Source organism: Giraffa tippelskirchi, chromosome 5 (assembly GCF_054371585.1).
Source record: "Giraffa tippelskirchi isolate mGirTip1 chromosome 5, T2T-mGirTip1v1.2.pri, whole genome shotgun sequence".
Classification (NCBI taxonomy): domain Eukaryota; kingdom Metazoa; phylum Chordata; class Mammalia; order Artiodactyla; family Giraffidae; genus Giraffa; species Giraffa tippelskirchi.
In genome coordinates, this window is record NC_137279.1 from 168,737,411 (window position 1) to 168,758,866 (window position 21,456).

Here is a 21,456-nt window from a genome sequence, read left to right on the forward strand (position 1 = left end):
ACTGTAAAATTCGTGTAAAATTACGAGTACTGAAGGAGACATGAGCATGTAGTATTAGGAGTGGGTTTAGGTTTGAGTTTTAATTTACTCTGCCACAAACCAGTTGAGAGACCTAGGGCAAATTGCTAAAACTTCTCAAAGCTCAATTCCTCATGCGCCAAAGGGGCATAATAACAGCTGTCTCACACATGAAACAAATAATTACCCAGTTATTATTCCAGTTAACTGTGTTAGGCTTAGGCAATACCTTGGAGTCACATATTCAGTATTTCTTGTTAGATGTTAAGATCCGTGTGGTTGTTCCATTTACCATTGCTGCATAATAAACCACCCCAAATTAAGTGGTGTAAAGAAATCATTCTATTATGCTCATGATTCTGTGGGCCAGAAAGTCAAACAAGGCACAGTGTATCGCTTGTGTATCCCTTGGTTCCAAGTCTGGAGCCTCAGCTGAGCTGGTTACTTCTCCATGTGCTTTGACTTCGTGGGCTAGTGTGAGCTTCGTCACCGTGTGACAGCTGGATTCCCAGAGTGAGCACCCTAAGAGAACAATGTGAAAATACATGGCATTTTTGTCATCTAGCCATAAAAGTCACGTAGCATCACTTCCACTGTACTCTATGGGCCTATTCAAGGGGAAGGGACATTAACTACCTCCTTTCCATCCCCCACAGGAGGAATGTTGAGGTCACATTGTAAAAAGAGCTTGTGGAATGGGAGATATTACTCCAATCATCTTTGGGAAGTATGGTCTACCCCAGTAAGTTAGGACTATTTCTGTCTTATTCATGCTCAGGAATATTTGTTGAAAGAAGAAATGAATGGTATACATGATTGCTGAGATCCTTGTCTTTTTTCAGCTCATAGTCTGAAGACTATCAGCACAAGTAAGCGGGCAATTACATGGCACTGTGATATGTACTGTCAGCAGGGAAATGGCAGGTAACTGTAGGAGCACATAGAAGGGCAGCTTGGTGGGGGAGGGGCTGTGAGGATTAAATGAAAAAACAAAAGGCACTTAATATTGTGTCACAACTTAGAAAGTATTTATTTAATGCTTATTGCTATATTTACCCAAGGAAAAATATTGAATTGTTCCTGAAAGGAATTAATAACATATCAAACTTTTTTTTTTTTTGTATCTCCTGGGTATGGATTCTTTGAAAACAGATTATAGCTCATCCACCCCACCTCCCAGAAAAGTGCTACCCAGAGCAGTGATAAGTAAGATTTCTTTCCAGAAATTTAAGTAGATTTGACTCTTTCCAAATGATGGCCTGATGGTTTGCAGAGAGGAAGTACAGTGATGTGGTATGAGCACTGGATAGGAATCAGGAGGCCTGAGTTTTAATCCTGGTTTAAGCCAGCTCTTAGCTTCCCTGGGGATCATTTATTAAATGAGAAAGTTGGACTGGAAATGATTCCTAAGAGTCCTTCCAGCTCTAATATCTTAGAGTTCTAAAATAATCTTGTTCTCTGTGTGCTCAACATTTGGAATGTACCACCTGTGGGAAGAAGTGTAGTGATTAACATTTATTGTACATTTTGCTATATTCCAGGAACTGTTCTGTGTATTTTTCATGTATTGACTGGTTAAATCCTCATAATAACCCACTGAGATAGATAAGGGATATAATCATCATCCCCATTACACAGATGAAGAGCCTAAAATGGGATGCAGGAATCACATAGCTAGTAAGTGGACCAGCTGAGATGCAGATTCTAGAGCTTTTGTCCTCAACAGTTCACCTCTCCTGCTCTGAGTGCAGACTCCTTTGAAGGAGAAAAGGGAAAGTTATCAATGGGGGTGGTTCATGCACTCTCCTGCCTGAAACAGAAATGGATGAGTTTGTCAAGTCTCTGAAATACCCATTTGGCATTGACACATATGGAGTGTTTACCTTCCATACTGTATCCTATTCACATTCACAACAAGCCTAAGGGACAGATATTTTTGTTAGTCATATTTCGCATACATGAAAACAGCAAGTGGCTAAATTAGGACTTTTTTGATGCATACAGACTTTATTTAGCCATGGTGTTATTCTACCTCTCAGGTACAGTGTTCCCTGTTTCAGAGGCTTGGCTGCCAGTTCTGATACTTCACCTTTTGTTCTGTCACCTGGGAGAGGGTGGGTAATACTTTTCTGATGTCCTTAGCTTACCTTCATGAAAACAATTTTAGCTTGAAGGGCTTGGGAATTCTGATGTAAATCCTGTTTGGAAACAGTCACTTTCCTTCCTCACCCACCTTTTAAATTAATGTGTTAGGGAAGGAGCTGCTAATGTGGGAGCTTTCAGCTCACTCTGTAGATAACTGGCATAAATAAAGTGGCTGTGCAGGTGATACTTGAGGAAGTTGGATGTCTTCAGATGTTCCATGTTGGCATGGGTGTGAGTGTGGGTGGTGTCAGGGAGTAGGTAGCAACAAGGTAAGCACTGTGCCTTTTCAAGTTTTCAAGTTATTTTTGAAGGGAAACATAAAGACCCAGGTTTTCCAGACCTGAAGTCTGTGTTTTCCTTCTGCTTTGGGAAAGCCACGTTCCTTTATTCGTTTATTCATGTTTATCTTTGCGGGAGAGTTAGTGAAGTATAGTGAGTAAACTACAGACTCTGGAACTCCACCACGTCGGTTCTAATCCAGCTATGGAATTTACTAGCAAGCTGTTTAACTTCACCTTCCTTGTCTGTAAAATGAAGACAATTGAGTTTCTACCTCATAAGTGTAAGGATTAAATAATTTAATACATGTAAAAGCGTGAAAAACAATACCATGCATATAGTAAATGCCACATAAGTGTTAGTCATTACTAATGTTATTATATTATCATAATCGGGGCTTCCCTAGTAGCTCAGAAGGTAAGGAATCTGAGTCGAGAAGATCCCCTGGAAAAGGGAATGCCTACCCACTCCAGAATTCTTGCCTGAGAATTCCATGGACAGGGGAGCCTGGCGGGCTACAGTCCCTGCGGCCACAAAGAGTTGGAATCAACTGAGCAGCTAACACACAACACATTATCATCATTATTCCATAGAGTAAGCACTCAAAACATGATGGTGATGATTATTACTTATAAAAAATTCCAATTTACTTTTTTTGTTGTTGTTGTTGCACAATATTAAAGTACTTTATTTTTATAGTAATAAAGTGATTTTATACCAGTGCAAAAATTGACAAACAGTTGTCTGGAAGGAAATAAAGGGTCCAAAAATTATATTTAGAAAAGATAGCATTTCAAATCAGTAGAGAAAGGAATTCTTTTCACAAAAGAGTTCTCAACGAGTTGATTATTTGAAAAAGTATTACAAAATAAAAGATAATTTATTTATTATCTCAATTTACTTTTAATATGAATTTTCAAAGAAATTTTTTACACATAGTAAACTGTTTCAAATTACACCTCTAGAATTACTCTTGGGAACAATGCACTAGGGCAGCCAGGGAACTGTTGGGCTCTGGGAAAACATTTTAATTAGGAATTAGACTAAATTTTGGTTGTGGCTTCCTTTGTGGTCTCTTGTAGCCTCTTCCCTTTTCCAGGCCTTTGTAATGTGAGAGGATTGGACTGATTTGCAACTTTGTGCTGTCCAATGAGGTAGTGCTAGGCCCTTACCACTCAAATTTTAAATTAATTAAAATTAAATTTAAAAAATCCAGCTTCTGTGTTGCATTAGCCATATTTCAGGTACCCAACAGTTTTTTGTTTTCTTTTTAGTTCTACCAGTTTATTGCTACCAACCCATCTCCCTCCACCCTCATGCACGCATGCTCAGTCATGTAACCCCATGGACTGCAGCCCACCAGGCTCCTCTGTCCATGGACTTTTCCAGGCAAGAATACTGGAGTGGGTTGCCATTTCCTTCTCCTCAGGTACCCAACAGTTTGTAGCTACCATATTGAATAGTGCAGATATAGAAATTTCCCTCATTGGAGAAAGATCTATTAAACAGCACTGCCCTGGGTTTAATCACTAAGTTGTGTCCAACTCTTGTGACCCCATGTACTGTAGCATGCCAGGCTCCTCTGTCCATGGAATTCTCTAGGCAAGAATACTGGAATGGGTTGCAATTTCCTTCTCCAGGGGCCTTCCCTACCCAGGAATTGAGCTTGGGTCTCCTGCATTGCAGGCAGATTCTTCACCATCTGAGCCTCCAGGGAAGCCCTACTGCCCTAGGGTCTTTCTTAGCTATAACCTATGACTGCATGCTTTGTCAGCTAGCTTCTGAGTAGTCCATGTTTATGCAGAAATTTTATTTTGCTTGATAGTAATCTAGCTTGACTAATTTTCTTTTGCCTGATGTCTGTCTGGGATATAGTTTTTGTCTGGGATATAGTTTTCAATCATTTTACTTTTGACTTTTACAAGTCCTTCTGTTTTAGGTGCTCTTGTAAACATCATAGAGGATTTTTTTTTTTAAACCAAAATCTGACAATTTCTTTCTTTTAACTTTACCTGGCAGGTTTCGTTCACTTATATTTGTAGTGATTATTGACAGAGCTGGTCTTATTTCTCTCATCCAATTTTCTGTCGCTACTGTTTTTTCTATTCTTTTTCTCCCTTTCTTTGCGGGTTGAATATTTGCTGGTTCTTGTATTGCTTTATTGCCTTTATTTAGTTTGGAAGTTGGCACCCTTCTTTTCTTTTAGTGGTTACTTCTGGAATTTTACTCACATATTTAACAACAAAATCTAACATTAATATCTTAACCCCCCCCAATGGTTAGTGGGCCTTAGAGCATTCTAATTTCAGTCACTTCCTCTTTCTTTATAAGCTATGTTGTCCAATACTTTAGTTCTCTCTCTTTTTTTTAACTATAAACTGAGCATTAAAATTTTTATACAAATGTGTTTAGATATATCTACATGTTTACCAGTTAATTTGCTCACTGTTCCTTGTAGTTAGGCTTTATTCTGGAATCACTTCTTTCCTGAAGCTTGCCCTTTAGTATCCTTTTAGTTCTCTGGTTCTCTCCTAGAGGACTATCTCATATTTACTTTTGTCTCTTCAAAAGTAGTACTTTCTCCACAATCCTTGCTTTCAGCCAGTCACCATGCTTCCTATTTAACAGAAGGTTGAAGGACTTGGAAGAGATCTGTCAAAAATTGTCACCACGATTTTACTGATTTTACCCACCATCTAGCACCAGTGTCCATATGTTCTTCCTTTTCTGTCTTGACTAGATAAACTGTCAGTGCTCCTAGCAAAGGCTAGTCCCTTTACTTGAGTAGGAAATCCCATATCCTTTCATCTACTCGATATGATATTTTTGACTCTCCCTTTTAGTCCTGTATCCTCAATTTTCCTACCTTTATTATATCTTTTCTATCAGCTTTCAACATCCTATCCTTTCCTCCATATAGAATACAAACCCTTCATGGACTCACAGCACCGTCTAGCAATTGCCCCTGCACAGCTAAATTCTTTGAGAGAGTTGTGTGTGCTTGTTCCCTAATTCTTCCCCTGGGCTGCCTTGATCTTGCTCTAATCGTCTTTTCATTCTCACTCCTCCTGAAACTGGGCTTGTCAAGGTCTGCATTGTTTTCCACTTGCTAAATCCAGAAGTTTCTGATTTAATAGTAGTGGAGTCAGTGGATCATCCTTCCTTCTTGAAACATCCTGGAAACACTTCTGGAATTCCATGTGCTGCTGGTGGCAGTTCTTTGTCACCAGCTGGTCTTTGGTTGGTTCTTTTTTTTGTTTTGGTTGGGTCTTTATCTCCCTTATCTGGTAGTGGTCCAGGGTTGCTGAACTCCCTCTTTATCTACACTCACTCCCTTGGTGATCCTATTCACTCTTAAGCTTTAAATAGCATCTGCATGCTGATAACTGTCCCTTGAATTCCAAGCTCAGATATTTAGTTGCGTATTCAGCATCTCTGTTTTGATGTCTAGTAAGCATCTCAAAATGAGTGTATCCATATCCAGGCACTTTAATGTTTCTTTCGAAAACTCACTCCACCTACTCTATTCCCCATCTCTATTAATGACAACTCCATTCTTCTAGTTGCTCAGGCCAAAAAACCTTAGAGTCATCATTAACTTCTCTCACCCCATATCCAGGACAAAAATCCTTTCGGCTTGACCTTCAAAATATGTCCAGAATCTAATAGTATCTGCTTCCTCTACCGTCACAGCTAGACCACTGTTATCACATGCCTGAATTATTGCAGTAACCACTTTCCTAGTCTCTTTTGCTTTTGCCTTTTCTGTATTAGTTTACTAGGGCTGCAATAACAAAGTAAGACAACCTGAGTGACTTAAACAACAGAAATTTGTTGTCTCATAGTTCTAGAGACTAGGAGTTTGAAATCAAGGTTCTGGCAATATTGGTTCCTCCTGAATGCTGAGAGAAGGATCTGTACCAGGCCTCTTAGAGATGGCTGTGTTCTCCCTGTGTATATGTCTGTGTCCACTTTCCCTTTTTTTAAAATGGACAGCAGTCACATTGGATTAGGCCCCACCCTGATGACCTCATTTTAACTTGACTACCTCTGTAAAGACCCTGTTTCCATATTAGGTCACAATCTGAGGCACTGGGGATTAGAACTCTAACATTTCGTTTTTGGAGAGACACACAGTTCAACACCCGCTATAATCTGTTTTCAGCACAGAAACCAGAGCAGTCTTGTTAAATTACAAATCACATCATGTTACTACTTTGCTCAAAAGATTCTAGAAGCCAGAGTCTTTACAGTAGCCTATCAGGTCCTATATTGCCTGCTCCTTCTCTTGCCTCTTTGTCCTTATGTCCTTCAAAGTACAAGCATTGTTTAGTGCTTTTGAGCAAGGAGTCTGGACCCTAAGTGCATAGGTTCAGATTCCAAATCTGATACTCATTAGCTGTGTGAACTTGGGAAAGTTATGTAAACTTTTTGTCTCAGCTTTCTCATCTATAAAATGGGATTAGTGAGTACCTATCTCTAGGGTTGTTAGGAGGATCTGTATTGGTGAAGTATTTAAAATATTGCTTGGTATGTTAATAGCAAATACTTGTAGCAAGTCTTCAGTCCCAGACACTGTTCTCAATTCTTTGTTGTTGTTATATTCATTCATTTCTTTTAGTTTTTATATTCCATGTATGAATGAAAACATAGTATTTGTCTATCTTTGACTTATTTCACTTAGCTTGATATCCTTCAGGTCTGTCCGTATTGGTGCAAATGGCAAAATTTCATTCTTTTTTATGACTAAGGACTATTCCATTGTATATATGTATATACACACCATTTGGGGTTTTTTGGCCACACTATGTGGCTTGTGAATCTTAGTTCCCTGACCAGGGATTGAATGCAGGCCACCACACGTGAAAGCGCCAAGTCCTAACCGCTGGACCGCCAGCAGATTCCCCTATATATACCCATCTTCTTTATCCATTCATCTGTTGATAGATACTTAGGTTATTTTCATATCTTAGCTATTGTAAGTAATGCTGCTGTCAACACTGAGTGCATGCTAAGTCGCTTCAGTCATGTCCAACTCTTTGTGACCCCACGTACTGTAGCCCACCAGGCTACTCTGTCCATGGGATTTCCCAGGCAAGAATACTGGAGTGGGTTGCCATTTCCTCCTCCACAGAGTCTTCTGACCCAGGGATCAAACCTGTGTTCCTTATGTCTCCTACATTGCAGGTGTAGCAATGTAGGAGACACCACTTTACCACTTTTCCACTAGCACTACTTGGGAAGCTGCTGTGAACATTGGGGTATGTGTATCTTTTCAAATTAGTTTTCAGTTTTTTCCAGATGTATACTCCAGAGTGAAATTGCTGAATCACATAGTAGTTCTATTTTTAGTTTTTTAAGGGACCTCCAAGCTGTTTTCCACAGTGACTGCACCAATTTATATCCCCACTAACAGTGTGAAGAAGGCAGGCACCCTACTCCAGTACTCTTGCCTGGAAAATCCCATGGATGGAGGAGCCTGGTAGGCTGCATTCCATGGGTTCGCTAAGAGTCGGACACGACTGAGCGACTTCACTTTCACTTTTCACTTTCATGCATTGGAGAAGGAAATGGCAACCCACTCCAGTGTTCTTGCCTAGAGAATCCCAGGGACGGGGGAGCCTGGTGGGCTGCCGTCTATGGGGTCGCACAGAGTCGGACATGACTGAAGCAACTTAGCAGCAGCAACAGTGTGCAAGGGTTTCCTTTTCTCCACCTATTCTCTAATATCTATTATTTCTTGTCTTTTTCAAGATAGCCATTTTGAAAGGTATGAGGTGATATCTCATTGTGGCTCTGATTTGCATTCTCGTGATTTTGAGTATTTTTTCATATACCAGTTGGTCATTTCTATTGTGTTTTCTTAGCAAAAATATCTGTGTCCACTTTTTAATTGGATTGTTTGGTTTTTTGATATTGAACTGTATGAGCTATTTATGTATTTTTGGTTGTTAACCCTCTTATTGATCATATCATTTGCAAACATTTTTTTCCCCTTTCAGTAGGATGTCTTTTTGTTTTGTCTGTGGTTTCCTTTGCTGTGCAAAAGCATTTAAGTTTAATTAGGTACCATTTGTTTCTTTTTGCTTTTGTTCCTTTCACCTTAGGAGACAGATACAAAACAATATTGCTGTGATTTGTGTCAAAGGTGTTCTGCCTATGCTCTCTTCTAGGAGTTTTCTGGTTTCAGGTCTATTATTTAAGTCTTTAATCCCTTTTGAATTTATTTTTGTATGTAGTATGAGAAAGTGTTGTAATTTCATTCTTTTACATGTAACTGTCCAGTTTTCCTTGTACCACTTATTAAAGAAACTATCTTTTCTTTTTTGTATACTTTGCCTCCTTTGTAATAGATTAATTGACCATAAGAATGTGGGTTTATTTCTGGGCTTTCTATTCTGTTCCATTGATCTGTGTATCTGTTTTTGTGCCATTACTTTGCTGTTCTCATGACTGTAGCTTTGTAGTATAGTCTGAAGTTAGAGAACAGGTTGCCTTCAGCTTTGTTCCTTTTTCTCAAGATTGTTTTGGCAATTCAAGGTCTTTTGTGTGTTTTAAGATTTTTAACATATTGATTTATTTAATCCTCAAAGCAACCCAACAAGGTAGGTGCTATTGTTACTCTCATTTACAGCTGAAGAAATTGAGTTTAAGTAACTTGCCCAGAGTTACACAGCTAGTTAGCTACAGAACTAGAGGAATCAAAGCCAAGGAGTCTAGGTCCATAGTTCATGCTCTTAACCACTACATAATACTGCTCAATAAATACTTACTGAAATAATGAGTGGTGACTACCTGATGGTAGAAAAATACCTCAGTTTATCTAAAAATGTCTATTTTGCCCTTGTTCTTGAAAGATAGTTTTGCTAGGTACATAATTTTAAATTTAGAAATATTTTCTTTCAGCATGTTGAAGGTGATGTTTTGCCATCTTCTGATTTCCAATTTGTTACTGTCAGTCTAATTGTCAATCTTTTAATGGAAATACGTCATTTCTCTTTGAAATGCTTTTAAGATCTTAATATTTTGTTCTGCAGTTTCACTACAATTTATGTGTGTGTGTTTCATTTTTGTAATTGTCAGTTATACATTGTGCTTCTTACTATCTACAGATTCATGTTTTATCTTGGTTCTTGAAAATGCTATCATTCAGTTTTTTTCTTTCTAAAAAATGCAAATGTGTTTTTAAGTAGATATGATACATTAGCATGGTTTTATACTTTTAAGAGGTATATTTTTCCTTCCACTCTTGTTTTTCAGTCATCCAGTTCCCACCCCAGTATATTATCTCTTCAGATAAGTTTTTTTCCTTCAACTTTGCATTCTGAGACTCCAATTTTATATATACCAATCTTTTCTTAATCTACTGTCTATTTCTTTTACATTTTCTCTCTCCTTATCTCTGTACTATATTCTGGATAACATCTGATCCACGTTTCCACCTGTCTCTAATTTGCCATTTTAACCTATCCATTGAATTGTTTTTTAATTAGTAGAGTTTATTTTTAAACAATTTAAGATCTATAGAAAAAAAATCACGTTAGTTAAAAAAATTCTATTTGGTGCCTTTACAGTTTTGCCTATTTTGTGTTTTGTTATATGCATATTTTTGTCATGCCATATGTTATTTCTTTAAATGTTTATATGGTAGTTATTCTTGTATCCTATGCCTGATCATTCTAATATCTGAAGTCCTCTTATCTATTTGTTGCTTCTGCTGACTCTTACTTGTGGTGACTTCTTTGCTTACAGGTTTCGTGATCTATGATTGTGAGCTCATAATGGTTGTTTATATAGATTATCCTGGAGGCCTAACATTAGTAATGCTTTCCTCTAGGAAGGTTTGGCATTTGATTCATCTGGAAACCAAGGGCTACTAATTACTGCCCTGGTATCACTCTAGTTGCTTTTGACAGCTGAGTTAAAATGGAGTCTCAGATTCATCTCCTCCACCTTGCCACATGATGATGGACATTTGCTTTCAGGTTAGCCTTGCCTTTTGCTTGTTGCTCATTGTTCCTTGTCTGATTTAAGCTTACTTTGTGTTTGTGTCTATTACTCTGAGCCCAGTGAGTGCCTTTTGGAAAGTCTATTTTAGGTAGGATTTCATTGTTTTGTAGGTGGATATCCCTCCAGACTGTCTAGTCAGGCATCTCTCCAAAGCAGGATTCTGTTGCCTGAGTTTAGGTTTTGACAGGTAGAATGATGATGGTCATAGTAAGGCACCTTCCAGTTCTCCTGGGCATCTTCCCAGTTCCACTGTCACTTGGTCATTCTCTCTCCAGGATTAGACTTTGGGCTGTAGGCAAGTGACACATTTTCCCCTGGCCAGTAGCCCATGCTGTTTGGAATGAAAAGTGATGGTTAGTTTGGATATTGCCTCCCAGTGCTAATCTGGATGAGCTGTTTATTTCCCTGTGCTAAGCTGATGGAAATTTCTGGGAAAGAAAGGCCTCAAGGACAATATGTATAGTAACCAAAAGTCATAAAATTGAACTTAAAACCCCCACGTGGCCATTTATCAGCTATGTGACCTGGTATAGGCTGTGTAACTTTTCTGAGTCTCAAAAGTCTCAACTGTAAAGAATGACAAAAGGTGCTATTTACTGATCCTTTTCAATCTGCTAAGCGCTGTGTTAAGATTTATATATATATGTATATGTAATTTAATATTCAATAACAATCTTACGAGATACAGGTTTTCTATTGGTTTTTTGTTTTGTTTTTGAGGTTCTATAACTTTATTGAACCATTAGCAGTTAGTTCTCATCCACATTAACTGTATGTAGACCTTTGAAAGTGGTGACAGGTACATAAGGAAACAACATATAGAGCTTGTTTGGTGAATCTTCATCTTCATTACGTTTCCTGGACAACCATGTGTAAGTAGGCACATAGGTACAGTGTGGGACATTGCTTATTCTTTTGGCCCAGACAGCTTTGTTGAGCCTAGTGTCAATGTGTACATCTGGAGTTGCCATCTCCTTCATGGCAAATTTCCGGATTTCTTCTGAGTGCCTGAGGGGCATGCTTCCTGAAACCCACTCCATGGATGCTTGTGAATGTTCATAGTGTATTCGTTAGTTACCACCTCCATTGATAGTGGCCCGTCCCTTCTCACCATCCTTCTATGCAGGAGCCATCCTGCCTGCTGGGGTTGGAAAGGCAAGATACAGCTATTATTGTGCCTATTTTAATGGAAATATAGAGAGGTTCAGTAAAAGGGTTATTGTTAAGAATAAGTTAAAATAAGATAACATGTGTGGTGTGCAGGACACATGTAAATTGGTCAATAAATAACAGCTAGCATTGTTACGGTCACTATTTTCAAGATGCAAAATTAAGTCATTTATGTGAGATGGCCTAAATAATATTCATTTGCTCAATAAATATTTTGTGGAGCACCTACTATAGCCATGAAAAATGAAAATGTTAGTCGCTCAGTCATGTCCCACTCTTTGTGACCACATGGACTGTAGCTTGCCAGGTTCCTCTGTCCATGAGATTCTGCTGGCAAGAATACTGGAGTGAGTTGCCCTTTCTTACTCCAGGGAATCTTTCCCACCCAGGGATCAAACCCAGGTCTCCTGCATTGCAGGCAGATTCTTTACTGTCTGAGTCACCAGGGAAGCCCTGTGTAGTGCTAAATGACAGACAAACAAGGGAATAAGACAGATATGGTCCCAGCCCATCGGGAATTTCCTTTAGAGTGAAGGAGACAGACACACATAAACATTTACAGTTCAGCCTGGGAAGTGCTGTGATGGGGCGAGAATAGAGTGCTTGGGGAGTCAGAGAAGATTTACCAGAAGAAATGCCTGCTAGTTTCATACCTGAAGAATGAGTTGGAGGTGACAGTGGGAGGAAAGGCAAAGGAAGCAGTGATTGTGAAGGCTGAAGGGGGAGAGAGAGTGCATATTGTGTTTAAGGAAATGAAAAGTAGTTTTTTTTTTTTTTGAGAGTTATGTTTTATTTGGTGGGAATTTTTAGGACTTCAAGCCTGGGAGACAGCATCTCAAGTAATCCTGAGAGAACTGCTCCTGAAAATTAGTTTTTTGTGTAAGATTTTAAGAAAAGTATGGAAAGTGAGCCTGGAGAAGTGGGTAGGAGCCATATTCTGAAAGGCTTCAGAAATCCTGCTATAAGAGTTTGACCTTCCTTTTTAGGGCTTTGAAACACCTCTGAAAGATATTTTACCAAGCAAAGATGTGATTTTAAAAGATTACTCTAGCTGAAGTGTGGGGAATAATAACAAGAATAACTTTATATTATCTCAAAATATATTGTCTTAAAATCCTTACACCACCACTTGGAGGTATGGGTATTATTCTTGATTTTATAGATGAAGAAATTGGGACTTCAAGAACTTACTTCATTTACAAAATTCACACATTGAATGTCTTTCTGACTCTTTAAACTATCCTGCTGTATTGACTCCCAACTAGCAATGATTTGTTAGGACCTGCTTTATGATAACTGTGGAAAATTCTCATTCATTCTTATAGTATTATTTGCATACTCTGTTAGTTTACAAAGCTTTTCATAGCCATTAATAATTTAATCTCCTTAAAAACTGAATTAGGTGACATTATCTCCATTTTGCAGGTATGAAAACTCAGACTTGAGGTATGGGACTGTCCATGGTTCTATACACCTAGAAAGCGGTGGAGTTGAGACTTGAACACCATGCTCTTGACAAAGGAAAGCCTTTTTTATGAGTATCTTGTGAATATGCTACATTTCTTTCATGGGTCTTTGCCCTTTGTTCACGTGTGAATATTTATGAGGCTCTTTCCTTCCAGGTTTTGGAGATCACATTCATTGGCGGACGCTAGAAGATGGGAAGAAGGAAGCAGCTGCCAGGTACAAGATACGGTTTTAGCTTATCTAGAACACTTTCCAGCCATCAACTTAGCATTAATTTGAGGTGAAGGGTTATGCCAAGGCAGAGCAGTGGAGTAGTTGCATAACAACAACTAAAGTAATAATACTAGCTAACATTTTTAAGTGCTTACTATGCACCAGACATTTATTATGTGAATTAACTCATTTAATTCTAACAACAACTCTTCTGAGGATGGTACTGTTGTTATCTTCATTTTATAGATGAGAAAACTAAGGCACAGAGCAGTTAAATAATCATATAGCTAGTTAAGTGGTAGAGCCAAGATCTGTACCCAGACACTTCAAATCCTACACTCAGCCAGTAAAACATACTGCCTAATAGTCTCAAGTTGAATAGTCTTAAGCTCCAAGTATGTGTAGTCTATGCATAGGAAATGTACAAAAGGAGGAGGAAATGCACATTCTCTGCTATACTGTACTGGAGAGATACAAAAATCCAGTATGTTTGCACTTACTTTATACACACACATCCTTGCATAGAAATACTCATACTTCTGCACCTACGAAATGATAATGCTAACTTTTGCTAGAACAGATCCTATAGCTTCATGGCTCTGAGACTCATCTCTTCTGCAAGAAGTGGGGTTGCCAAATTTAGCAAATACAAATGGAGGATGACTTAATAATCTTATGAACACCAAGGGGACAAGGAGGGGTGGTGGGATGAATTGGGAGATTGAGATTGACATAAATACACTATTGATACTATTTATAAAATAGATAACTAATGAGAACCTACTGTCTAATTGAGGAAACTCGACTCAGTGCTCTGTGGTGACCTAAATGGGAAGGAAATCCAAAAATGAGGGGGTGTATTTGTATATACAGGTGATTCACTTTGCTATACAGTAGAAACTAACACAACATTATAAAGCAACTATACTTCAATAAAAAAAATTTTTTTAAAGGATGCCCAGTTAAATTAGAATTTCAGATAAAAAGTAATTTTATTTATTTATTTTAAAATTTATTTTTAATTGAAGGATAATTGCTTTGCAATATTGGTTTCATTTCTGCCATACATCAACATGAATTCGCCATAGGTGTACATATAGCCTCTCCCTCTTGACCTTCCTCCCACCTCCCACCCTTTTCCACTCCTCTAGGTTGTTACAGAACCCTAGTTTGAGTTCCCTGAGTCATAACAGCAAATTTCCAACAATAAGTAATTTTAAATATGTTCCAAGTAATATTTGAGACATACTTATTTTAAAAACAATATGTATTAATTATCTGAAATTCAAATTTAATTAGGCATCCTCTGTGTGTGTGTGTATATATATATATTATATATTTGTGTGTGTATATATATGTATATACATGCAATATATGTGTGTGTATATATATGCCACATCTTGCACCCTGACCAGGATCAAACCCGTGCCCTCTGCAGTGGAAGTTTGGAGTCTTAACCACTGGACTGCCAAAGAAACCCTAGGCATCCTATATTTTATCTGGCATCCTTACCTAGGAGAAAAATTCCTATTTGTTTTCAAGTTCTAAATCAAATGACTACTTCTAAAAGTCTTTGGCAATTTTTGTGGGCAGTATGTTTTTTTCGTCTGTACTGTTACAACCCAGCCTACCTCTATCCATTCAGTTCAGTTCAGTCACTCAGTTGTGTCCGACTCTTTGAGACCCCATGAATCGCAGCACGCTAGGCCTCCCTGTCCATCACCAACTCCTGGAGTCTACCCAAACCCATATCCATCGAGTTGGTGATGCCGTCCAAACATCTCATCCTCTGTTGTCCCCTTCTCCTCCTGCCCCCAATCCTTCCCAGCATTAGGGTCTTTTCCAATGAGTCAGATCTTTGCATGAGGTGGCCAAAGGATTGGAGTTTCAGCTTCAACATCAGTCCTTCCAATGAACACCCAGGACTGATCTCCTTTAGGATGGACTGGTTGGATCTTCTTGCAGTCCAAGGGACTCTTAAGAGTCTTCTCCAACACCACAGTTCAAAAGCATCAATTCTTCGGCGCTCAGCCCCAAGAGTATTATTCAGTTTGTAGGTGCCTAACTTTTCACATTCAGACCCTTGATCTCCTGTGGGGAAACTCTTTTATGTTCATCTCTGTATTCCCAATCGTGAAGATACTGAATGATTGAAATTGTTATTGAATAAACAGTTACTGAATGTCACTGGCCATAAGGAATGAAGGGGAACTAGTATTTGTGAATTGTCTTCTATATACTAAATATAATGTTGATTGTTTTGCAATCAGTTCAGTTCAGTTGCTCAGTTGTGCCCAACTCTTTGTGACGCCGTGGACTGTAGCACACGAGGCTTCCCTGTCCATCACCAACTCCTGGAGCCTATTCAAACTCACGTCCATCCCGTTGGTGATGCCATCCAACCATCTCATCCTCTGTCATCCCCTTCTCTTCCCACCTTCACTCTTTCCCAGCATCAAGGTCTTTTCCAATGAGTTGGTTCTTCGCATCAGGTGGCCAAAGTACTGAAGTTTCAGCTTCAGCATCAGTCCTTCCAATGAATATTCAGGACTGATTTCCTTTAAGATTGACAGGTTGGATCCCCATGCGGTCTAACGGACTCTCAAGAGTCTTCTACAACACACAGTCCAAAAGCATCAATTCTGTGCTCAGCCTTCTTTATGGTCCAACTCTTACAGCCATAAATGACTACTGGAAAAACCATAGCTTTGACTAGACGGACCTTTGTTGGCAAAGTAATATCTCTGCTTTTTAATATGCTGTCTAGCTTGGTCATAGCTTTTCTTCCAAGGAGCAAACATCTTTTAATTTCATGGCTGCAGTCACCATCTGCAGTGATTTTGGAACCCCAAAAAATAACGTCTGTCACTGTTTCCATTGTTTCCCCATCTATTTGCCATGAAGTGATGGGACCAGATGCCATGATCTTAGTTTTCTGAATGTTGAGTTTTAAGCCAACTTTTTCACTCTCCTCTTTCACTTTCATCAAGAGGCTCTTTAGTTCTTTGCTTTCTGCCATAAGTGTGGTGTTATCTGCATATCTGAGGTTATTGATATTTCTCCTGGCAATCTTGATTCCAGCTTGTGCTTCATCCATTCCAGCATTCTGCATGATATACTCTGCATATAAGTTAAATAAGCAGGGTGACAATATACAGCCTTAACATACTCCTTTCCAGATTTGGAACCAGTCTATTGTTCCATGTCCAGTTCTAACTGTTGCTTCTTGACCTGCATACAGATTTCTCAGGAGACAGGTAAGGTGGTCTGGTATTCCCATCTCTTTTAGAATTTTCCACAGTTTATTGTGATCCACACAGTCAAAGGCTTTGGCATAGTCAATAAAGCAAAAGTAGATGTTTTTCTGGAACTCTCTTGCTTTTTCGATGATCCAGCAGATGTTGGCAATTTGATCTTTGGTTCCTCTGCCTTTTCTAAATACAGCTTGAATATGTGGAAGTTCGTGGTTCACGTACTGTTGAAGCCTGGCTTGGAGAATTTTGAGCATTACTTTGCTAGCATGTGAGATGAGTGCAATTGTGCAGTAGTTTGCATTCTTTGGCATTGCCTTTCTTTGGGATTGGAATGAAAACTCACCTTTTCCAGTCCCCTGATCACTGCTGCGTTTTCCAGATTTGCTGGCATATTGAGTGCAGCACTTTTCACAGCATCATCTTTTAGGATTTGAAATAACTCAATTGGAATTCCATCACCTCCACTAGCTTTGTTTGTAGTGATGCTTCCTAAGGCTCACTTGACTTCGCATTCCAGGATGTTTGGCTCTAGGTGAGTGATCACACCATCGTGGTTATCTGGGTCTTGAAGATCTTTTTTGTATAGTTCTTCTGTGTATTCTTGCCACCTTTTAATATATTCTGCTTCTGTTAGGTCCATACCGCTTCTGTCCTTTATTGTGCTCATCTTTGCATGAAATGATCCCTTGGTATCTGTAATTTTCTTGAAGAGATCTCTAGTCTTTCCCATTCTATTGTTTTCCTCTATTTCTTTGCATTGATAGCTGACCAATATTCAGTGCTGTTTAAAGCCCCCACTGTAAATTGATGGACACAGTCATTGGCCATCAGGAGATCAGATTCTTCGAGACCTAAAACATTTGACATAAACTGATGCCATTCTGAGCTCCAGCTCCTTTTGCAGAGAGCAGGCAGGACCTGGTTCTAGTTGGCCTAGAGCTTCTGTTTCCATAGCAACAAAAAGTCCTGTAAGAGTTAAGAGATACCGGAAGTTCCGCTTTTATTTCCGGTTTGCGTCAGAGCCGTCGTCAACCCGGAAGTTGACACAGCGCGTTTGCACATGGCCGCGCCCTGGGAGGATGCCGCTTGTGGTGTTTTGCGGGCTGCCGTACAGCGGTAAGAGCCGGCGCGTGGAAGAGCTCCGCGCGGCCCTGGCGGCTGAGGGCCGCGCGGTGCAGGTGGTGGACGATGCGGCTGTGCTGGGCGCGGAGGACGCAACAGTGTATGGCGATTCGGCCCGTGAGAAGGCCTTGCGTGGGGCCCTGCGAGCGGCTGTGGAGCGGCGCCTGAGTCGCCAGGACGTGGTCATCCTCGACTCGCTGAACTACATCAAGGGCTTCCGTTACGAGCTGTACTGCCTGGCGCGGGCGGCGCGCACTCCGCTGTGCCTCGTGTACTGCGTGCGACCAGGCAGTCTGAGCGGAGGACTGCGGGTGGCAGGCTCCGTGGAGAATCCGAACCGGAATGTCAGTGTGAGTTGGAGACCGCGAGCTGAGGAGGGAGGGAGACCTCTGGCGTTGGGCACCGATGTCCTCGGGGAACCACAGGCCGTGGTCTCTGTAGTAAATAGGCGAGCCCAGGCAGATGTACTTACGGAATCCGAGCAAAAGGAAACCAGAGCCGCAGATTTTCCAGCTCTCGTGGCTTCGGAATCCGAGAAATCTGCAGAGCATGTGTCTGGTGCTTTTTACCCTCCCGAACTTTTGGAGGCCCTAGCGCTGCGCTTCGAAGCTCCCGACTCTCGGAACCGCTGGGACCGACCCCTGTTCACCTTGGTGGGCTTAGAGGAACCGTTGCCCTTGGCAGAGATCAGAGCTGCCCTGTTTGAGAACCGGGCTCCTCCACCCCATCAGTCTACACAGTCCCAGCCACTTGCCTCCGGCAGCTTTCTGCACCAGTTGGACCAGGTCACCAGCCAGGTGCTGGCAGGACTGATGGAAGCGCAGAAGAGTGCAGTCCCCGGAGACTTGCTTAAGCTTCCTGGCACCACAGAGCGCCTGCGGTTTACCAGGCCTTTGACTATGGCAGAACTGAGTCGCCTCCGTCGTCAGTTTATTTCCTACACCAAAATGCATCCCAACAATGAGAACCTGCCTCAACTGGCCAACATGTTTCTGCAGTATCTGAGCCAGAGCCTGCACTAACCGGAGCAAGTGAGGGGGAAAACCATGGTTTCTTGTCTAACCACTACAACATTTCTCTGAGACGAATAAAGTTCTGCAGAATATATTAACGTGTTGTACTGGAGCTGTTGTGACTGATTCACTCACACCCTCCTGGATTCCTCTGTGCCAGGCCTTGAGTTTACAGCAAACTTGATACTAGAGAATGGAGAACTGTCTGAAGATCTAGGCAAATTTCTCTAGAGGACAGAGCTCAAGTGGACAGAGCTTGCATAGATTGAGTTCTGTTTGGGCTATCACACATCATTGATTTCTCCCATCTGAAGTGTAGGAGAGCAGCCTGGATGGATGAATTGTTTTATAATAATTGTGAACAGAACTGAACATAGCACAGTTCTGCATCTCTGCTGGCCCTTTCTTCATACCACAGTTTTTTTTTAAGTACTGTGCCTACGTTTGGCTAGCCTCTGGTTTCTATCCTTGAGAAGCTTTGGTTCTAGTGGAATTGAAAGATAAAACCACTAGATTATTTCATTTAATAAAATTTTTTATAAAAAGTGTGCTGGCATCTTTTTCTCTTAATGTAGCTTTATATTCGTCATATAATTTACTTAATGTAACATTTTAGATACAGATGTATCCCTGTTATGCCTTCTATCAAAAGTACTTGGCTAGTGCTCAGTGAGTCTCGATGTCTTGGTCTTAACATGGAGTCACTATCATGACAAGTTCCCTAACTGGGTGCTTCATTCTGTTCTTCATTTATCTCATTAAACAAATAATAGATAAGTGCTTATATTTTTGAAAGATGGTTTAGGTAGTCTTTGCCCTTGAGAAATTAGTAGTAAACAGATGGTTAGTTCAGTTGCTCAGTCGTGTCCGACTCTTTGCAACCCCATGGACTGCAGCACGCCAGGCTTCCCTGTCCATCACCAACTCCAAGAGTTTGCTCAAACTCATATCCATCGAGTCAGTGATACCATTTAACCATCTCATCCTCTGTCATCCCCTTCTCCTCCTGCCTTCAATCTTGCCCAGCATCAGGGTTTTTTTCCAGTGAGTCAGTTCTTTGCATCAAGTGGTCAAAGTATTGGAGTTTCAGCTTCAGCATCAGTCCTTCCAATGAGTATTCAGGACTGATTCCTTTAGAATTGACTGGTTTGATCTTGCAGTCCAAGGGACTCTCAGGAGTCTTCTCCACACCACAGTTCAAAAGCATCAATTCTTCGGCACTCAGCTTTCTTTATAGTCCAACTCTCACATGACTACTGGAAAAGCCATAGCTTTGACTAGATGGACTTTTGTCAGCAAAGTAATGTCTGCTTTTTAATATGCTGTCTAGGTTGGTCATAGCTTTTCTTCCAAGGAGCAAGCATCTTTTAATTTCATGGCTGCAGTCACCATGTGCAGTGATTTTGGAGCCCCCAAAAATAAAGTCATTCACTGTTTCCATTGTTTCCCATCTGTTTGCCATGAAGTGATGGGACCAGATGCCATGATCTTTGTTTTTTGAATGTTGAGTTTTAAGCCAACTTTTTCACACTCCTCTTTCACTTTCATCAAGAGGCGCTTTAGTTCTTCTTTGCTTTCTGCCATAAGGGTGGTGTTCTCTGCATATCTGAGATTATTGATATTTCTCCCAGCAATCTTGATTCCAGCTTGTGCTTCATCCAGCCCAGCATTTCACATGATGTACTCTGCATAGAAGTTAAATAAGCAAGGTGACAATATACAGCCTTGACATACTTCTTTCACAATTTGGAACCAGTCTGCTGTAGAGTAGTGCCTGGTTCATAGTAAATACTATATACATTTTGGCTACCAATAATACTGTACTAGTTGTAAAGTATATAGAGACAGCTAAGAGGCCCTTCCTTAGGAAGCTCTAAGGCCAGTAAGGGGAGATGAGTAAATAACAGATACAGTTCAGTGTGCTAAATGCCTTGATAATATTATACGCCTGTAATGATGTGGTGACATGGGGGTAGATGATGGAGAAAGCCAGTGGCTGCTTACATAGGACCCCTCTACAAGTTGGCATTTGAGCCTTGAGAGTATTGGAGCTTCAGCTAGCCAAGACTGACTCAGGTGGAATATGGTGCTTATTATTTTATAAAAGAAAAAGCTTTTTCCTCCCTGATGATAAAAAAATTACACTTAATTAGGAATTCCTTGGCAGTCCAGTGGTTAGGACTTGATGCCTTCACTGTTGGGGCCCAGGTTCAGTCCCTGGTCAGGGAACTAAGATCCCACAGGTCTGCCCCCTCCAAAAAAAAATTACACTTAATTGTAGAAAAATTGAAAAATACTGAAAAAGTGTAGTAAAATCCACAATCCCATTATCTAGAGATAACTTCTGTTATGTTTTGAAACATTTCCTTTTAGACTATTTTCTACGTTTGTATAATTGAAAGTATAGATAATAATTTGGGGGGGCTCCACAAACACTGTGAACAGTGACTGCAGCGATGAAATTAAAAGACGCTTGCTTCTTGGAAGGAAAGCTGTGACAAACCTAGACAGCTTATTAAAAAGCGGAGACATCACTTTGCTGACAAAGGTCCGTAGTCAAAGCTGTAGGTTTTCCCGTAGTCATGTATGGATGTGAGAGCTGGACCGTAAAGAAGGCTGATGCTTTCGAATTGTGGTGTTGGAAAAGACTCTTGAGAGTCCACTGGACAGCAAGATCATCAAACCAGTCAATCCTAAAGGAAATCAGTCCTGAATATTCATTGGAAGGACTGATGCTGAAGCTGGAGCCCCAATATTTTGGCCAC

General features: G+C 40.3%; 2 protein-coding genes and 1 pseudogene across 2 annotated transcripts in view; 2 read left to right on the plus strand and 1 right to left on the minus strand.

Moving 5' to 3' along the window:
• The window catches only part of TXNDC12 (thioredoxin domain containing 12), a 30,308-nt gene that overhangs the window by 1,492 nt on the left and 7,360 nt on the right, over window positions 1-21,456 (plus strand). The window contains exon 2 of the mRNA XM_081485414.1: window positions 13,245-13,305. Within this exon, the coding sequence (XP_081341540.1) occupies window positions 13,245-13,305 (61 nt within the window). The remainder of the gene's footprint in view (window positions 1-13,244; window positions 13,306-21,456) is intronic.
• LOC145504484 (large ribosomal subunit protein eL31 pseudogene) lies at window positions 11,202-11,585 on the minus strand (annotated as a pseudogene).
• Window positions 17,599-19,236, plus strand: KTI12 (KTI12 chromatin associated homolog). The gene has a single exon (XM_081485401.1). It carries the CDS (start codon window positions 17,636-17,638, stop codon window positions 18,698-18,700), a length of 1,065 nt encoding a protein of 354 aa, XP_081341527.1. The 5' UTR covers window positions 17,599-17,635; the 3' UTR covers window positions 18,701-19,236.

What these genes read in the sequence shown, in the direction of transcription:
- KTI12 (XM_081485401.1), top strand. Translation starts at nt 17,636, where the DNA reads ATGCCGCTTGTGGTGTTTTGCGGGCTGCCGTACAGCGGTAAGAGCCGG.